The 18559-nt window shown below is 46.4% G+C and overlaps 1 protein-coding gene across 4 annotated transcripts in view; it reads left to right on the forward strand.

Moving 5' to 3' along the window:
• Positions 1-1466: 1466 nt before the first annotated feature.
• The window catches only part of FN1 (fibronectin 1), a 51890-nt gene continuing 34797 nt past the window's right edge, over positions 1467-18559 (forward strand). For all 4 annotated transcript variants that reach the window (XM_041460197.1, XM_041460196.1, XM_041460198.1 and 1 more), the window contains exons 1-13: positions 1467-1674; positions 1891-2019; positions 3499-3636; positions 5473-5604; positions 5730-5867; positions 8252-8410; positions 9827-10027; positions 10653-10832; positions 12294-12470; positions 12901-13053; positions 14877-15005; positions 16479-16622; positions 18412-18533. In XM_041460197.1, the coding sequence (XP_041316131.1) occupies positions 1518-1674; positions 1891-2019; positions 3499-3636; positions 5473-5604; positions 5730-5867; positions 8252-8410; positions 9827-10027; positions 10653-10832; positions 12294-12470; positions 12901-13053; positions 14877-15005; positions 16479-16622; positions 18412-18533 (1959 nt within the window). In that variant the 5' untranslated portion in view covers positions 1467-1517. The remainder of the gene's footprint in view (positions 1675-1890; positions 2020-3498; positions 3637-5472; positions 5605-5729; positions 5868-8251; positions 8411-9826; positions 10028-10652; positions 10833-12293; positions 12471-12900; positions 13054-14876; positions 15006-16478; positions 16623-18411; positions 18534-18559) is intronic.

The raw sequence follows: 18559 nt of genomic DNA on the forward strand, positions 1-18559 counted from the left end.
GGTTTATGATGCTGTGTCCCGCTTCAAAAGCTAATACTCTCCCTTGCTGTGGCCACCTTAGTTCTGTGAATATTATGTGGGATAATGTGTGTCTAGTGACTCAAAAAAATAGATAAATAAAAAAAGGCAGTGCAGCGGATCTAAAAATAAAAATTAGGAAAGGTGGAAATTAGCTCACCACAGCTCACCTCAATTGCCAGGTCAGGTTTCAATTTCCAGTAAGTTTTCAGCAGAGTAGCTTCTGTAAATGTATCTGTGGGCACTCCTCATACAGGGGAAAAGAAATTTCCTTGAAAACAGATACCTGACATCACAAGTACGTGTTTTCCTGGAACGGAGCACACGCTGGATCAGCACTCTGCCTGCTGCCATAGCCTTCATCCCAGCAGTGATGTTACTGCTTGCACATCAGCACAGAGAACGCAGTGGGCTTGCAGGAAGTGGAACCAGGGCGTGGGGCTTAGCATGCTGAAGAACTCTTATGGAAAGCTGTGGATGTTCACCTTAGAGATGTCCGGAAACACTGTAGGCTACTTCACACTCAGGTTTGTCTGAAGAGTTGCTTTTATACATTGGGAACTGCAGCAGACTTTTTAGATTAACAATTCCTTTGCCAAGACAAAATATGTGTGAGAAGCATGGAACAGAACCTTCCTGTATGGTCTGAACTTGGGTGCTGGTCCAGGCACTGTACCAGAATGGGGCACGCACTGTGCTTTGTTCACTGGCAGCCTGAGAGCCACACTTACTGTCCACACCCTCTGCTTTGCAGTATTCCTTCAAACTAGGGAAAAGAACCGCACCCCCAGAGCAGCAGAGATGCCCATGGGAAGAAGACTGATAGAAGAGGTTGACAAAATTCTTGTACAGCAAGGTTACATTAGGGCATCACATTGAAGAACCCGTCTACTTAATAAAGGCTCAACACCTAGTAGTTCTTTCACCTTTTTTTTTTTTTTTCTTTTTCTCAGAGTTGATTTTGGACAGCAAGAAATAAAGTCAGACAAAGAGGGTGTTAAATTTATTTTGAATGGAATGCAATGACACCGATTTTTCCAAGCGAGGTGTGAAAGCTTGTAACCTTGAGCTCCCAGCAGCAGATAAAACATCACTCAGGGTTGCTATTTCCAACCCGTATGTTACACCTCACCTTCTCCCCTGTGCAGAACATTACTCCTCCTGAACGGAGCAGTATCCGCTTACACGCAGCGCTGCTCCACGGGAAAAAAAAAGAAAAGTTTGCCTCTCCCCTCAAAAAAAGCCATTTTGTTCAGCCAGATGTTCTACAAAATGGCACGGCGGCTGCGCTCGAGGGGGGCCGGGCCTCCCACCACGGCGGGGCTCGGTGGGGCGGTGGCGGCCCCCGCCCGGCCCCCGGCGGCGCCGAGGCCAATGGGCGCTGGGGCGGCGGCGGCCGCCTCCTCCCGCCCAGCCCGCCCTATATAGCGCCCGGCAGCGGCGCCGTGCCGTCCGTCGGGCTGTCCGCGCCGAGCCGTGCCGAGCCCAGCCGTGCCAGGATGCCGGGCCGCACCGTGTGGCGGCTGGCGCTGCTCGCCCTCTGCCTGGGGGCCGCGGCGGCGGGGGGACATCGCCGCGGAGCCGGCGGCAAGAGCCGGCGGCAGGCGCAGACCCAAACCACCTCGCTGCCGCAGGGCACCGCCGCGCAGGGAAAGCGTGAGTACCGCCCGCGGGCAGGGCACGGCGCGGGGCTTGGCACGGCAGCGCCGCTGGCCCCGGGGGGCTTTGTCCGACCCCCGCGCTCGCCCCTCGGCTCGGCGGACCCGCACACGTGTGCGCCCCGCGCCCCTTCCCTCCCGGCTGCTGCCCTCGGTAACGCCGAACTTTGCTTTCTTTCCCTCCTCTGCATCCCCGTTCCTCCTCTCCCCCCAGAGACCTGCTATGACAATGGACGGTACTATCAGATAAACCAGCAGTGGGAGCGCACTTACCTGGGGAACACTCTGGTCTGTACCTGCTACGGTGGGAGCCGAGGGTTCAACTGCGAGAGCAAGCCCGAACGTAAGTTGGTGGCCCCTTTTGTCTGCGTCGAGACCCCAGCGCGGCTTTTGGTGCCGAGTAAGCCAAGCCTTGTACGAGTCAGGGCTGGCAGCCCAGGCTTTCCGCTGAAGTTTGGTACTTAGGGTCAGTAATGGGATCTACACTCAATTACACTGAAGATCTGGCTTGTGATTTTAAGAAATGCTTTTCATTAGCGATGGGCCTGCCACCAGAACCCTGAGCCAAACATCACTCATCTCTCTGGAGGATTGGATCTAAACATTAATTTTGGAGCCAACCTCTTCTTTATAATGAACTGAACTGACTCCTGGACTCGCACTGGGAAGTTCAAATCTGGAGTCACTTTGCAGCTCTGGCTCTGCTCTGTTTGATTGCTTCACCCCAACTTTTCATAGCTGTGCAGTGTCGTCAGCTTGTTTAAAAATATTTCAACTTACAACTTTCCACAGCCTCCCGGCCGTACTGTGAGCTTTCTATAATTGAGTGTAAAATGAGATTGTTTAGTCTGTGCAGAAAAAGTTTAGGGAACAGAAAGAAGTTTAAATGCAAGGTCTGCTGGAGGATGTGTCTCTCCAGGATTCGGTGTGGTTCAGTTTATCAGATGCAATCTATCTGTATTTATTGGTCTGAAGCCACTGGTTTGCTGTAATTCCTTTATGTTGCTCTGGAGATAGAAGAGATGAAAAACTGGTTCCTGGCTGACAGTGTTCATGTAAGACAGATGTGAGCATCTCAGCCATCTGTTCTGCGAGATTTGTGTGCTGCCTGCTTCACGACTGCAGTATTTTAAGGAGTACTCAGTCCCCTTACTCCATAAAAGAGGATTCAATCTACTTTTCCTTCGCTGCAGAGATTCCCAAGTTTTACAGTTCTGAAGTCCGATAGAAAGTTTTCCTTATGATACAATGAACTTTATCTGCCCAGCAGTCAGAAAGTTGTTCTGCTTCACATCTGTAGTCTGGTGGCAGCACTGATGTTCTGTAATCACTTACCTATGCAGCAGTGTGAGCAATGCACAAGTAGTGAACTTTGCTGTTGACTTTGGTGGGACTGCTGCAGAATTTGGGATTAATCTACTCAGTTTTTGCTAAGTCAGAGCAGGGAGGATTAGCATGACAAAGCACACAGCTTCCAGGGGTTGTTTGCTCCCTCCTGTCTTCTCTACTGTTGCCTTCAAACAGCTGGGATTGATGCTTTCGGGCATGCCTGCCATGTGCAACTTTTGGTTCCCTGAGGGGGGGAAGAAGAGGTTATTGAGGTTGTTGAGCATCACGGGGGCCTTGAGGGGGCAAGTTTCACCCAACTTCCTCTCTTCTGTTTCACCCCATGAGGATAGAGGAGACTGATAGGCATTTTTCCCCAGGATAAAAGGAGTATCTGTGTGAGGAGTCAAGGAATGCATTTCTGTTGACTCTGCATGTTACTGGTGTGGTTACATGAAGCTGATTATTTAAATTTTTTTTTTTTTCTCCCTCATAGCTGAGGAGACCTGCTTTGACAAATACACTGGATCCACTTACCGGGTCGGGGAGACCTATGAGCGCCCCAAGGACTCCATGATCTGGGACTGTACTTGCATTGGAGCTGGACGTGGGAGAATCAGCTGCACCATTGCCAGTATGTAACTCAGAGCCTCTTCCTACAGCTATTGTTCCTTAGAGTCATATTTTCCAGAGCAATTTACATACAATTCCCAGTGCCTGTTAGCTACAGTTGCAAGGGGTTTAATCCAAAGCCCACTAAAGCTTTGAAATTAAAAGTCCCTGCCCCATGTACATACATTTGCACAACCAAACTCCTCTTTTGTTTAAGAGATCAGGTGCTAAGTGAGAAAGCATATGTCAAAAATTACTGTTAGTGTCCAGCCATACTGCAGGCTGGTAATTTATTATGTACAAGAGTGTGTTACATCTTCACAGGTGCAAGTATAAAAGTAGTTTTGTGACTGGAGAAAAAGTCTGCCTGCAGCTGGTGGGTCAAAATAACACAGTCAGCATTAATGAGACTACTCAGAATAAATGATAGTAAATGAATGTCACCTGAGAGCCAGTCCTTCATCCTCCAAAAATGTCATTGAGCACTTGTCTCTAAGGAAACTGGGATTTGATATCCAGACAGCAGCTTAACATGTTTCTGCAACTCCTTTTTCACTAGCCTGACCCATACTTTCCTCTTGCTCTTCCCTCTCTTCCCTTGGTCTTTTATCCCCAGCTCCTGTTTCACGTCTCTGTCTGGAAATCCTTTCCTTATTGAGTCAGTGAATTGTTCACAATTTCCCCTCAGTTCATAATTGGACTTTCTGTGAGCCCAGAGGAAGATTGCTGTGTGTCAGGATTTTTAGACTGAGATTTCAAAGTCTCTGAGGTACCTTTTGAGAAAAGTCTTGCTGTTAAAAGTATCCAGTTTCTTGTTTAAGACACACATGCAAACCCTAGAAGTGTTGCCACAGAGGACTCGGAAACCAGCCATCATTGTAGCATGGGAAAAAAATAATGCATTAAATCTAACAAGTGAAGCTGGAGCCCTTCTGAATTTAATGGCACTTTATTGGGCAGGGATGATAAGTGTTGTAAGAGAGAGTCAGTAAGGAAATTGTGAGTGTAAGAGCAGCCTTGTTTCCTCATCATCAGCCTGGTTTAGAGCTCACTGGAGAGTCTCACTGACTGCAACTGGCTTTGAATCAATCTTCAGAGCTCTGAGATTCCCTGCTTTCACAAATGAGCCCACAAAACATATTACTGGCTCTTAATAAATGATGAGATGTGGGTGTTTTTTCTTTCTTTTTTCCTTTTTTTTCTTGGATTCTTCCAAAGAAACAAGCCCTGTGTTTGCAGACTGCCCTGCACTGTGCTGCCCTCCCTCAGCCTGGGCTGCCTCAGAGCTGTGGGGCACTGATGGGCTGGAATCTGCCTTTCCAGGGCAGGCATTCCAGACTCCAAAAGAGGTTTGATTTCCCACTGGGCTGTCGCACCAAGCACCTCCTTATCCTCCACGTGCTGTCCTGGCCATCATGTCCCTCATGAACGGCCGCAGAGAAGCCCGAGTGGCGTTGCCTCAAACAAGATGGAGGCAAACCCTCTCTTGCCACCCCTCAGCCTGAGAGCAGGGTCTGAGGGAGAAATGGGGCCTCATCGCTCCCTGGCATTCCCTTTTCACACAGCTGGGCTTTGGCTGGGGTTTGGAACATGGAGAAATTAGCTGAGGGAAGAGGACAGGGCCTGGAAAGTGCAGAAAATAGTGGGCTCCAACAGAAAATGGCGGGTGCCAGTGGGAAATGTTGAGCGCCATTTTGAGGCTGATGTTCCCCCTCATTCTCCTCAGTGTCCCTTCTCCTTCTTGCTGCCCCTTACCCCAGCTGACCCCCTTTGCCCCTGGCCAGATGGCCCTTACCTTTTCACCACCATGCCGTCCCTGGTGTGTCCCTCACCATGGCTCCCCTGTGTGCCACCACAGATCGCTGCCATGAGGGTGGCCAGTCCTACAAGATCGGCGATACATGGCGCCGGCCCCACGAAACGGGCGGCTACATGCTGGAGTGTGTGTGCCTGGGCAATGGCAAGGGCGAGTGGACCTGCAAGCCTGTGGGTAAGTGGCCGCTCCTTCCTTCTCCCTCACGCAGTCAGGGCGTGTGGGCCTTTTTCCTCGGCCTCCCTGAGGTGTCCCTGTGTGGGAATGCCCTGGGTGGGCTCTGATCCGCTTTCCCCTCACAGCCGAGCGATGCTACGACAACACGGCTGGGACATCCTACGTGGTGGGAGAGACCTGGGAGAAGCCCTACCAGGGCTGGATGATGGTGGACTGCACCTGCCTCGGTGAGGGCAGCGGCCGCATCACCTGCACCTCCAGAAGTAAGTGCCAGCCTGCCGGCTGCTCCGCTTTATTTTACTTATGTTTTTATTTTCCTACTTAATCTTTCATCCTGGATGGGAAAGGAAAGTTATCCCTTTGTCTGCCCTGTGCAAGTAACAGTAGTTTGAGAGGGATGGGCGTCCCCTGAGGAGTGGCGGGAAGCTGAAGAGGGGAGAGAGGACTGTGGTGGTGCCCCGGTCACCATTTGCAGTCTGGGAACACTCCCCAGAGCTGGTCAGCGGTGCTGGGGACAAGGGTGCCTGGATTATTTGGGGATTTAATCTCATGGAGAGAGAAAGGTGTAAGGGATCTGTGTGTCAGCTACACCAGCAGCAGGCATCTCCCAGGAAGTCAGGGAAATGGCTTGGCCAACAAAATGGCAGAGCATTTAGCCTAGGACATCCATTGTTGTGCTTTTGAGGAGCCTTCTGAGGGACAGTCAAGTGGTTTTTAGGTTAAATACCCTTTCCAACAGCAGGATCTGCAAGATTAAAATATTTTAAAATATTTTCTTACTTCTCTCTATTACTGTTTAATTTATGTGTTAGCTAAACCAGGGTTTGTTTTGCCTGCTCTACCATCTCGCCTATGACTTTTCCCACCCCATTTCCCGCTCCAGCAGCATGGGTGTTTTTTTTTTTAAAGTTTTTGCATCATTGAGGGACATTACCGTAAATACTCCATTTTATTTGTATTTGCAGAGCAAACAGGACTTTTAAAACCCAAAATCTTGCTTGTTTATTGATCTTCTGTTCCAGTCCTGTTAGCTCCACCACAGAGCTTACTTGTCTCAGGTTTACACCAGTTGCCTCAAGAAAATGTAACTTTGTACCTTACACCTTGGTTATGCAAGGTTTGAGAAACTCTTCTGTAGCCTTTCAGTTGCCTCATATTCAGTTGCCTTGGGGCACACAATGGATTTTTGCTGATATAAACAGCAGACTTGATGATATAAACAGCAGTAAAGAATAAGATACTAAGGAAGGTTGAGATTAAAATGGAAGATCTGGAGAGACTTGGTCAAGAAATAAGCTAGAAAAATCAACCCAGCCTTGACAATATTAAATAAGTCTGTTAAAGACATATGGGGAAAAAATCATTAGCTATCAAATGGGAATGAATAAAACAGAATGTGTTGTTTGTAAATTTTGGAGGACTTATTATTACTAATAAAATGCATTTGGCAGTAGCTTTCTTTCCATCACTCAGGTCTGTGCTGTTGTATCTTGGGGGAAATTGCAGTATGAGGAGCTGTTCATTTTTCATTTTGTTTTCCAATTACATTTGAATGGAGAAATTCAAATTCATGTATATAAAATGATACCTCTAGCCTACAAAACGGCATTACACTTCAAGTGTGTGCTGCTGTTATATATCTTTTATGGCCAGCATTTTCCAGAATCACAGCTGGTTGCTTCAGTGACGTTTCAGCTTTTCATTGACAAGTGTGTCCATTAGACACATTTTTTTCACATTTGCAAAATTGCACGATGAATACCTCACCAATTTACCATACTTCTGGCAAATGCTCAATTTCTGGTCATTCTAGCAGTGTGAATCAGTAACATGTTTTCTACATTCACATTCTGTCCCATGTGCTCTCTCAGTGGCAGTCTGGCTTAATGCATATGTCCTTCCACAGTCCTTCATAAATCCATGTTCATTGATCTGTGATTACATTTGAGCCACTGTATCAAGTTTCCCTTGAATAAGAAGGTAAAATGTTGTAATGGAAGAAGAACTAGCTAATCCATGTGGATCTGGCATCCAGACAAAAGTAGTTTGTTGTGCTGTCCTTTGAACCCATTTGCTCAATTCACTGGGGGCTGTGGGTTATTAAAGAGATTTACAAAGTACTCCTGGTATTACTTGAGCAGCTTGTATTAGCTTCTCTGCAGATTCGTGCAGGCTTCTTTTGAAAGAAGTGGGGTTTTGTGTTGCTTTCAAGCAGGTTTTAGTCCCTTCCAGATGAGAGAGAGCCCTGAACTTGAACTGTGCCTTTTCTATAGTATGAAATGACCAAGCTGCAAAGACTCCTGTTTTTTTCTTAAAAGACAGAAAAGGGTCATTAAAACAAGTTTAGCTTTAGAGGTGTGTGCTAGACAGAATGGGCTTAGAATGGCTTTAAAAAGTAGCTCATTTTGACAATGGCTGCAAAGTGGAAGCACAGTTCTGGAAGTGAATAGAAATCTTTCAGGATTTTGGGATGCTCTCAGCCTGCGCAGTTTAGTGCAGGCTCTAGGGCGTGTAGGAATTTCAGTAGTGGGCTCCAGAGAATAAGGTGGGCCTTTAACTCGGGCTTTAAAGGATGAGTTTCTTGTTTGGTAGAGTAGGTGATAGCTGCCCAGTGCACGCCCAGCTGAGAGTCCCGTTCCTCACACAGATCGCTGCAATGACCACGACACCAAGACTTCCTACAGGATTGGAGACAACTGGAGCAAGAAGGATAACCGTGGGAACCTGCTGCAGTGTGTCTGCACCGGGAACGGCAGGGGAGAGTGGAAGTGTGAGAGGCACACGGCCCTGCACACCACCAGCACTGGTAAGCAGGACATCATGGCATGGAACACAGGGAAGGGGAAGAGGAGTGGCATGTTTTGACAGGTCAGGACTTGGAGTTGAGTTGTTCCATCCTAATTCAAGTATCTTGGAGTCTTGTCTGGGAGAGATCAGCAGCAAAGAGGGTCAGAGTTCAAAAGATGCTCCTTGTTAGTGTGTGTGGAGATAAGATTAATTGGTACCTTGTTTCCATGCACAAATGGGGCTGGCACAAACAGATGGATTGCCTGCACAATCACAGGGCAGTAAATCACATCCAGGGCCCTGCATCCACAGGAACTATCTTTGTCTTGGGAGCATGGCACTCCAAGTTAATGTTTGAACTTTATGTATTCGCCTCAGGGTAACTTTCTTGAAATGTCCTTTATTTAAACCCCACTGAGACCATCTGGTTTCTTTGACATGATAAATACACCTACTAATGGCTGAGCTTTAAAAACCCAGGAATGTCAAGGAATGTATACAATGCTGTTTAGTATCTGTACATGAGATAGCTTGTAATTTTGGTATGAAATATTGCCTAGTTTACGGGTAGCATATTTTTTGTGCCCAAGGTTTACATCTTCAGCTCCTAAATTCTTTTTTTTGTCATTTTAAGGACCTAGGTTTCTTATCAGTGAGTGCAGTGTAGAACTTCTGTTTTCCTGCAGTGCCTGCACTAAATTTTTCTTGGAAAATGACCTTTGACTGTTTGGTACCATCAGGTTAACTTAAAACTCTCAGAAGGTCTAAACTTAAAAATGAGTAGCGCTTCAAGGATGTCAGTCTTTTCAAGGGTTTCCATTATTACTTCCCCTACTTTAGCAGAGCTGAATTTGTGGAGGTTCCTGTGGGAATCATTAGCAAAAATTCATATGATGTAGACAACAAGAGGCCTCTTCGTCTCTCAGTATTATTTCAAATGGTAATGTGCTAAAAACTTTGATTCAAAATTTAAAAATTGCTGAGTAAAAGAATACATTTTAAGTGTATTCTTCTTGTTTCTCAATGAAAAATACAAAATTAATATTTTTTGCCTTACCTCCCTACTCCCTTGGTAATTTTTATTCTCTTATCACTGATACTGATTTTTCTATTCTACATTTCCTTCAACTAATTTTTTTTTTGCCCCAAAAAATTGTTTTCTAAACAATTATATGAAAAAGAGTTTCTAAATGCTTTCTAAAGCCACTCTACAGGGTTGAAAGCCAGAGGCTGTCATTAGCAGAGAGGGGGAGTCGTTCTTCTAATTTGAAATTTGCTAAGTGGAGTAATTAAGCTGCGTCTCGGGAAGCTAAAGAGTGTCGTGCCTTCCGTCTGCTGGAGTGCCTGAGGTTTTATTATCTCAGCACTTAATGGCAGCCTTCTGTTGCTGAGCTTTGAGTGCCACATGTCCCTTCTGTCCCCCGCTGTGCCGCAGGCTCTGGCTCCCCCAGCATCACGAACGTGCAGACGGCGCTGTACCAGCCGCAGCCTCAGCAGCCCCAGCCCCAGCCCTACGGCCAGTGCATCACCGACAACGGCGTCGTCTACTCGGTGGGCATGCAGTGGCTCAAGACACAGGGCAGCCAGCAAATGCTGTGCACCTGCCTGGGCAACGGAGTCAGCTGCCAGGAGATAGGTATGAGCTGGTGTGAGGTCTCTAGGACTGTCCTGTGGCTTAATTTCCAAGTAGAGCCCTTTGTGTGCATGTCAGAAGTGCTCTTTGACAAAGACATACTGGAGAAAGATCCGGCGTGGCAAAAGAAATGGTTTGGTTATTTGAAGCCTTGTTGTTTAAGGCAGGAATGTTTCTCAGTGAGCTGTGTATAACCTGCTGAGGGGAAACAGCCCTTGGGGAGCAGCACCCTCTGTGTGCATGTCAGAAATGTCCTCTGAAGAGGACACACTGGAGAAAGGTGCAAGAGGGAAAGAAATGGCTTGATTATTTGAAGCCTGGTTGTTTAGGGCAAGAACGTTTCCCAGTGAGCTATTTATAACTTGCTGAGGGAAACAGCGCCCTTGGGGAGCAGCATTAATAACTTCATTCAAATGGAGCTGCAGTAATATATGTTTGGAAAAGAATGTGAAGGAATGCCACAGCTATGGAGCTGTCTGTTGGTGTGTATTGGCCCGGCTCCATGGCAGTCAGTGTGGGTTCCCAGCAGCCAGCAACTTGGCCTGGAGGGGCTGTTGCTGTTTTAGAGCCCTGTAATTTGTGAATTGCTTTACACTGCAGTCTTAATGCTGTGATTGTCTTTTTGAAGCCGTGACCCAAACGTATGGTGGCAATTCTGATGGAGAGCCCTGCGTGCTGCCTTTCACCTACGATGGAAGGACTTTCTACTCCTGCACCACCGAAGGCCGCACGGATGGGCACTTCTGGTGCAGCACCACTTCCAACTTCGAGCAGGACAGGAGATACTCCTTCTGTACTGAGCAGAACGGTGAGCTCTTCTCACTGTGTCTTCACATGCATGTGACCCTGGTGGAGGGATGGAGGAGGGAGCAGAGGACACAGGAACAGGCTGCCTTACCAATTCCAGCAGTCTGGAAGGCAGCAAGGCAGTGCTGTGAATGGAGGGCTGCCTGTTGACAGAGCACTTGTCTGCTCTTGGTGTTGTTGGAGGGTGCTACAGATGTACCCTTTGAGTCCTATTCTCTGAGCTGACCTTAGAATGGGAGTACCTGGTCATGGTGGAGCTTTGGCCCAAGGGATGCTTATCTTTGGCTTTGCTTGGGTGGATTGCTTCAAGCAATGCCCATATTAGGCTGCAAAGAGGAGGATGTCCATGGAGTACAGTTTGTGCAGCCCTGTCACTCCCTCCATCCTGGCTATCTAGCCAGGCTGCCATATATAGCAGTGCTCTTCATGTGATTTGTGGTGACTGATCAGGAGCTGGGGCATGACTAAGGCAGCAGCATTGCCTCTTGTCTGAGGATGTCAGTGTTCACAGCACAGATCTGTCTACCTGTGTGGTTGCACTTTCTGGAGTACCTGTCAGACATCCATGGAGCAGTGTCCAGACAGCTTCTTGGGATCTGATCTTGGAAAGAATATTTCATGTTCCCACATGAAAATACTGCTTCTTACACTGCATAGACACTTTCTTTAAAATTTTGTTCTACTTTGGTTGTTTTTTCCTGATAAAAATCAAGCCTTTTTTCTGCAGGGCATATAACACTTTATATTTAAAAAACAAACAAACTAAACCCCAAAAAAACCACCCAAACACTGTCCCTGTCCATGTACAGATTCATGTTTTAGAGAGGCTTCTTGTGATGCACTGTGGAAAAGAGAAATATGATATAGAAAAATCTCAGTAAATGTCTTGTTGTTCTCCAATATTTGTAAAGCAGAGTTGCTCAAGAGGCGATTAGTTCAGGTAGATTACAGCCCTCTTTCCGCTGCTGCTTGCAAAACATGAAGCTTCCAGCCTGCAGAGAGGTTTTGGCTTGTCCTGTTGTACATAACTGAGCTGTAACCCTTTCCTGAGGGTGAAGGCTTCCCTTAGAGCTGAGAGGCACCACTGGGAAATAGCTTCAGAGATAACACAGGTATGCTGAGAGCTGTGAGTTTATTTCATTCCCTAGGCCTTGGGAGAAGGCATTTGCAAAGCTTCTTCCCAAGCACAGTAAGCTTTGGTTTTCCCTGTTTCCTGGGAATTCCCATGGCTGGCTCTGCAGCTCATTCCAGAGCAAAGCTTGAACTGAACTGAACTGACCTCGTGCAAAGCTTAAGTTTCCACATCTGAATTAATTAAAGCCAAGAAAAGAGGCCTGTGGATTATATACAGGGCACACATGGGAAAAAGTGGTGCTAGTGGTTTGTTTTCCAAGCTCTTCCATGCATGCTAAGAGAGAGTTCGGGCTGAATTTGCCTCTGTTCTCTTCATTTTTTGGTACAGTTTTGGTCCAGACGCGGGGTGGCAATTCCAATGGTGCTCTGTGCCACTTCCCCTTCCTGTACAACAACCGCAACTACACCGACTGCACTTCCGAGGGACGCAGGGACAACATGAAGTGGTGTGGAACCACTGAGAACTACGACGCTGACCAGAAGTTTGGGTTCTGCCCCATGGCTGGTAAGGCTGAGAGCCATGAAGGGCTTATGGAGCCTGTATGTCGTTGTTTGAGCTGGAAATTGAAGATCTGTCGTTGATCAGATATTGATGACTTCTAATGAGCTGAGTCTCAGCCCAAAGCTCTTTAAGGCATTTCTGAAGTTCTGGTTTGTCCTTTTTTCCCCATTGACCACCTCTAGCAGAGATGTAGCAGTGCCAGGAGAAGGCAATTTTCATTACTTCTGTGCTACAAGCCAGTGGTTGGCATGCTCTTCAGCTGGTGCAAACTGGTGTAGATCTGCTGGAGAACCTAAATTTGAGTGTGTGCCTAAAATTTCCTTGCTAAGATGCAGAAGCCACTACCTGGTATGAAGGGACATTGCAAATGATCTCACTCCTCAAGATCTTGTAAATTCTGGCCTCATAAATATCTTCTTGCTTTCTTCTGCAGCCCATGAAGAAATCTGCACAACCAACGATGGCGTCATGTACCGTGTTGGGGACCAGTGGGATAAGCAGCATGACATGGGCCACATGATGAGATGTACTTGTGTAGGAAATGGCCGCGGAGAATGGACCTGCATTGCCTATTCACAGCTCAGAGGTACTGATTTTCATGTTGATATCACCACTTCAGTCGAAGTGGGAGGTGGCAGAAATTGGTATTCTTTTCTGTCATTGTGGGTTTGAGCCCGCACTCAGGAACTGTTGTTTACTTTTTGGAGTAGGAAGGGGATTAGAGGGGCTGCGAAGTTCTTGTCTTGTTTATGTCCTGGAAAAGTATATTCCAGCCTTTACAGGCTCTGAAGCAGAAGCAAACCTTGATTGTCTTGATTGTGATATCCCTCCCTCCTTTTGTCTGCATTTAGGAATTGGCAGCACTGTGATTTTACAAGAGAGCTCAGTATAGGCACCTCCCCGCCTCAAGAACAGACAAAACTCCAGACTAGTCTGAAGTTTGAAAGCCAAGCTGTTGTGTTTTATTGTTCTGCAGTGAAATTTTCAATTCCTCTGTGCTGGATTAGCCTTTTGCTGGCTAATCTATATGAAAGGCTGGCAGGAAAGCATGGAGATTACTCTTATTTATTTACTCATTGGTGTGAGTGGTCCAAGTGGAGAAGTACTTAAGCAATACCAAAAAAAGAAGACTTAAAAGCACAGACATTTGATCATCCTACAGCTAGCTCACAGCATTGGCTTCATGTCTGGAAAAGGCAGGGGGTTGCTGTCAAGAGGCCAAGAAAGGACTCTTTTAACACCACTGCTGAAGTGGGATATAATTTATAGGGAAAGGCTCACTCAAGGGCTTTGGAAGGATTTTTAATGTGTTCCTTCAGCATGAAAGGCACTGCTCAAAGTTCTGGGCTGTGCAAGTCCTGTTTCCACTCACACAGCTAGTTCTCTGCAGTTCCATTCTGGAGTTGAAGTGGACTTTCTTGATGAGGAGAGGGTAGAGATATTTTGCTTTTTCAAAAGGCAGAGGTTATCTGAGTAGAGCTGTTTAAGCACAGCAGCCAGACCCTGGCGCCTGCAGGAGAGTCTGAGCGCTCCTTGGTTTATCCAGATGCTGTGCCCATGGTGTGGGAAAGTATCATGGGGAATAAAATCATGGGAATCATGGACTCACTTCCCCAAGGACAGCTGGTCCAGGATTGACTCCAGACCTGAACTTGGGTCTCTTGGGTCCCACTTAACAAAACAACTTGCTTCTGGGCTTGTTTTCATGTTTGTTTTGTCTTTCTGCTCCTTGCTGTGATTAGACTGGCTTTAGGAATTCTGGGCCAGATCCCAGATGGACATTGAGCCTAATAGAGTGATGCCATTGTACTACAGCATGGAGTCTGGTTACTGTGTTATGAGGGAAGAGTAGACTGGTAGGCAGCAGCAGCAGCATCTTGTGTGTGTAAAAGATCAGCCTTTACCTTCAGATTACTACAGAGGGGAGCAGAGGTATCCAGCAGAATAACATCATGAGAATGGCTGTACTTCTTCATTGTATCTTCATAAATTTGGAGCAGCCCTTTTCTCCTTGTGTAGTTGCAGTGGTTTGAGGCTGAGGAGTTTCAGCTGAGATATTCCTCAGAGGAGATGGCTGGAGAGTCAGTGTGGTGGTTTAGATTTTTGTTCACACGTGGGATCTGTCTGAAGGAACAAAGAGGCAGTTCTGTAGCTGGATTGTGTCCTACAGACCTCTTTTCTGCCAGTGTTGCTTATTTGTGCAGTGCTGACAGATGAACTCGGGAGCAGGGCTGTTGTGTGCAGCACTGTGAGGGTCACAGATTACAGAAAGGAGGGCTCCTCTGGCTTGGATGGAGCTGGTCACAGTCAGTCTGTGTGCTGATCTAGCAGAGAGAATGGTGTTCCAGGCAGAAGGGCTCTGTCTCAGTGCTTAGACTTATTGCTGATAAGCTCTGTTCTCTCCCCCAGACCAGTGCATTGTGGATGGCATCACCTACGACGTGAACCAGACCTTCCACAAGCGCCATGATGAGGGGCACATGCTGAACTGCACCTGCTTCGGCCAGGGCCGGGGGAGATGGAAGTGTGATCCTGTTGGTGAGTCACTGGCTGTCCCCCCTTGCCAGACACACTGTGTGGCTCTGTACTGGCTGTGGTATGGAGAAACTGCTGTGTGAGTTTGGGCCCAGTCTTTGTCCACTTTCTGTCCTGAATTGTACAAAAGCAAAAATAAATGCAACACTGCATTTGCTTGAGGGTAAGTGAAAGGACATTTGTAAATTTAAGGACATATGCTTGGGTTATCACACCTGCCACAGAAGACTGTGGCAAGCATATGCAGGTTGTGGTAGCAGGGCAGTTAGCCTGTGGTCATTTGGCTGGATTCTGGTACCTCAGCTGTCAGCTTAGCAGGGCTTCAGCCTGAACACTGATAAAACATGCAGCTGGGCCCTGATGCTAGGATCAGTTTTCTTGCCTTTCTCTATCCTAAAATCTTTTAGAGTTTTCTCCGTGAACTGAGGAAGGAGCACCAGCATATATTAACTTACCTTGGACTGAATTGATTTTTTGGCTGCCCTTTGTTCTAGCAAAGAGAAAGCTCAGTATGAGAACATGTGTTAATAGTGCTCTGGAGGTTAGCTAAAACCATCATGATTCTCTGCAGGAATGAGATTTCATGTCTTCTTCCTCTCCCCCTTCCCTAGCAAACCTTGATTGGAAGATAAGACCTGGCTGTTTGGTTTGCAATTACTAAGTCCAAGAGAGCTTCAAACTATTGCCAAGAAAATCTATTAGAAATTGCTAGTTGTGAAGCTGTGCTTTATTAGCAGTAGTATCTGTACGTGTTTACTCAAGGAACATGGATTGTAAAGCTCCTGAAAATTACTAGTTTGAAGGAAGGGGTGGGGGGAGGATTTCAGCTATCTGTTTAAGTGCAATTAAAGTTTTAATTTTGTTGGCTCTCTCTGAACAAAGCTCTTATTTATCCAAGCAAACATAATGCTGGTTCTCACTGAAAATTTCCATAGACCCAGGCATACATGCAGTTGTCAGAGTTGAAGTGCTGTACTGTGCTGTATTTACACTAGTTCAGCTGATTTCAGGATCTGATCTGTCCCCCTTTGGTTTATACAGTGGTAAATCTGGAAAGATTCTGCTGAAAATAAAAACATTCTGGGGACTATTAAAGCGTAAATGAATTCTGAAGGCAGGAAGAATTTTTGCCTTTGATCTCCTTGAGAGCAGCATGGTTTAGCTTTGGATGAGAGATGAACTCAATAGGCCAGGGCAGAATTCAGCTCCAGAGTGGATGAAAGTCTTTCTAGAAGGAACACCCCACTGAAATGCATCACAGCTGAATTAGCCCCCTAATATCCAACTTAATACATGCAGTGCTGTATTAAGAACCTTGATTTGAGACTCCAGTTCTGTTGCCACTTTATGTACCTATATTTGCAAATAAACACCAGTGCTGCATTTCTCTGTGTAAAGTCTTTTGGGACTTTTTTGTAGCTGTTCCACTGTGGTTTCAGTAACACCCAGTGTGAACTGTCCCTCTTGTTCCTCCAGACCAATGCCAGGACTCAGAAACCCGCACCTTCTACCAAATTGGAGACTCCTGGGAGAAGTATGTGCATGGGGTCAGGTACCAGTGCTACTGCTATGGCCGTGGGATTGGAGAATGGCATTGCCAACCTCTGCAGACCTACCCAGGTAAGAAACCCTGCAGAAAATGAACTCACCTGCTGAATGAGACCTGAGGAAGGCCAGCTTTCCAGCCCTCACCTGTTCAGGCTTCTGTACCTAAAGCATTTTGGTTTCCTTTTGAAACAGAACAGATTCTCCCTGTCCCTTGGCAGACGCAAGCACGTGTCAGGGGTTTATAAAGAGGTGCTCATGCTGTTTGCAGCTATTCCTGAGGCCAGGGTTAGTTCAGAGAATGACCCTCAGTGCACACAACAGCTTGAGTTTACATTGCCCCTTGGTATTTAGTGATATCACACATGTAATCTTCAGCTTATATTTCCTGAAACTGTAGTTCTTCCTTTTCCACTCATTACAGAAGCAAAATCCATCGTGGAACAAAATGTTTTTCCTGATCAGTGCCCCAAAGACCTTAAATATTTGATCTCTTGTTTGTCCAGGCAATTCCAGGAACTCTCTATAGGGATGGGCAATGCCTGTTTGTTGGTTGTTCAGCTTCAGTTCCCTGAACAGAACATGAGGGGAGCCTCTCTACTTTCGAAACTGTTTAAGGTTGTAACTGCCACTGTCTTAATCTGAATAAGATGAAGTATTAAGGTTGCTGAGCTTCATTTACTCCTGTTGGACTGCTTAAACAAACATCTCCCTGAGCTATGTGAAATATGCATGCCTCCAGCCTGCAGACCAGGCTTGGGGCTGATTTAGACACAAGAGTGACTGAAAATGTGTAAATAAATCAAATGTAATGTTTCTGAATGTAGGTTTGGGGTTAGGTGAGCTTTGAAATTTTCTGCCTGTGGGCACAGGCTTGTTTTTCTAGAAATCCTATTAAATAGGGAACAGGTATATATGTTACATGGTTGTCCAAATAAATTATTATTAGAAATGTTGGGAATGGGGTGAGGGTGCAGCTATTTAATGGCTTAAACACTTTCCTGCAGATTCCAGGGATCCCTTTGCTGGGATTTTCTGAGAACTAACATGAGGACAGTGCTGCTGAGTGTTCAGTGACACCTCCCCAGTGGGGCTGGGAGGGACTGAAAAGAGAACCCATAGGATCATAAAACCTGTCCTTCTCTTTTGGAGAGCTTGTTGGAGGAAATAGGCCTGAGCCTGACCTAGCTGAATGCAATCAGTAGTCTTAAGCATTAGAGCACTGCAGAGCTTGTATTTTCATCAGTTCTTGGGCCTGTTTTGTCTCAGGACTTCCACCTGCCTTTCTGGTGGGATTTGTGTGCTGAAGAAAAGTCTCACTATCTCTGGAGTCCTCCACAAAGTCATGAAAATTCAGTGTTTCAAATGAACCGATTAAGAAATTTAGTAAAACAGTAGAAGATTAGTCACTCTTTTCAGGGTATATTCAGTGTCATATCCGAAATGTTTCCCTCGCCATGCTGCATGATTAGACCTGGATTTGGCAGGTGGTTTTTATGATGGTTTTTATTAGCTTCCCTTCTGCCATTGCAGAAGATATTAATGAGGAAAACAGTTACTTGCTGAGAACTTCCCCCCATTTCTTTGAACAGCAAGACTTTGCTTTGCAGACTTTTTCTCTGCTAGACCTCTCCCATCTTCCATTTCATTGGTAGCTGAGAGGACATGGACCCAAGGAGTGCACATTAACTTCCCCACAGAATTTATTCTTATTCACTGGTCTTCTAGGTAGCAGTGAAGGATAGAAAGACAATAGAACTCATTTCCCATGTATAGAAATACAATGTGAGCCATGCAGCTTTCTTGGTTTTTCACGACTCCACAACATCCCCAGCAGGTTAAAACCAGCAATTCTTTTTTTCAGGCTCAACTGGACCTGTTCAGGTGATCATCACAGAGAGTACCAACCAGCCAAACTCCCACCCGATCCAGTGGAATGCTCCTGAACGATCTCACATCACCCAGTACATCTTGCGCTGGAGACCTGTGAGTGCCACATTTGTCATCATTTG

This window comes from Pyrgilauda ruficollis, unplaced genomic scaffold, assembly GCF_017590135.1.
Source record: "Pyrgilauda ruficollis isolate IOZ18807 unplaced genomic scaffold, ASM1759013v1 scaffold140, whole genome shotgun sequence".
NCBI lineage: Eukaryota > Metazoa > Chordata > Aves > Passeriformes > Passeridae > Pyrgilauda > Pyrgilauda ruficollis.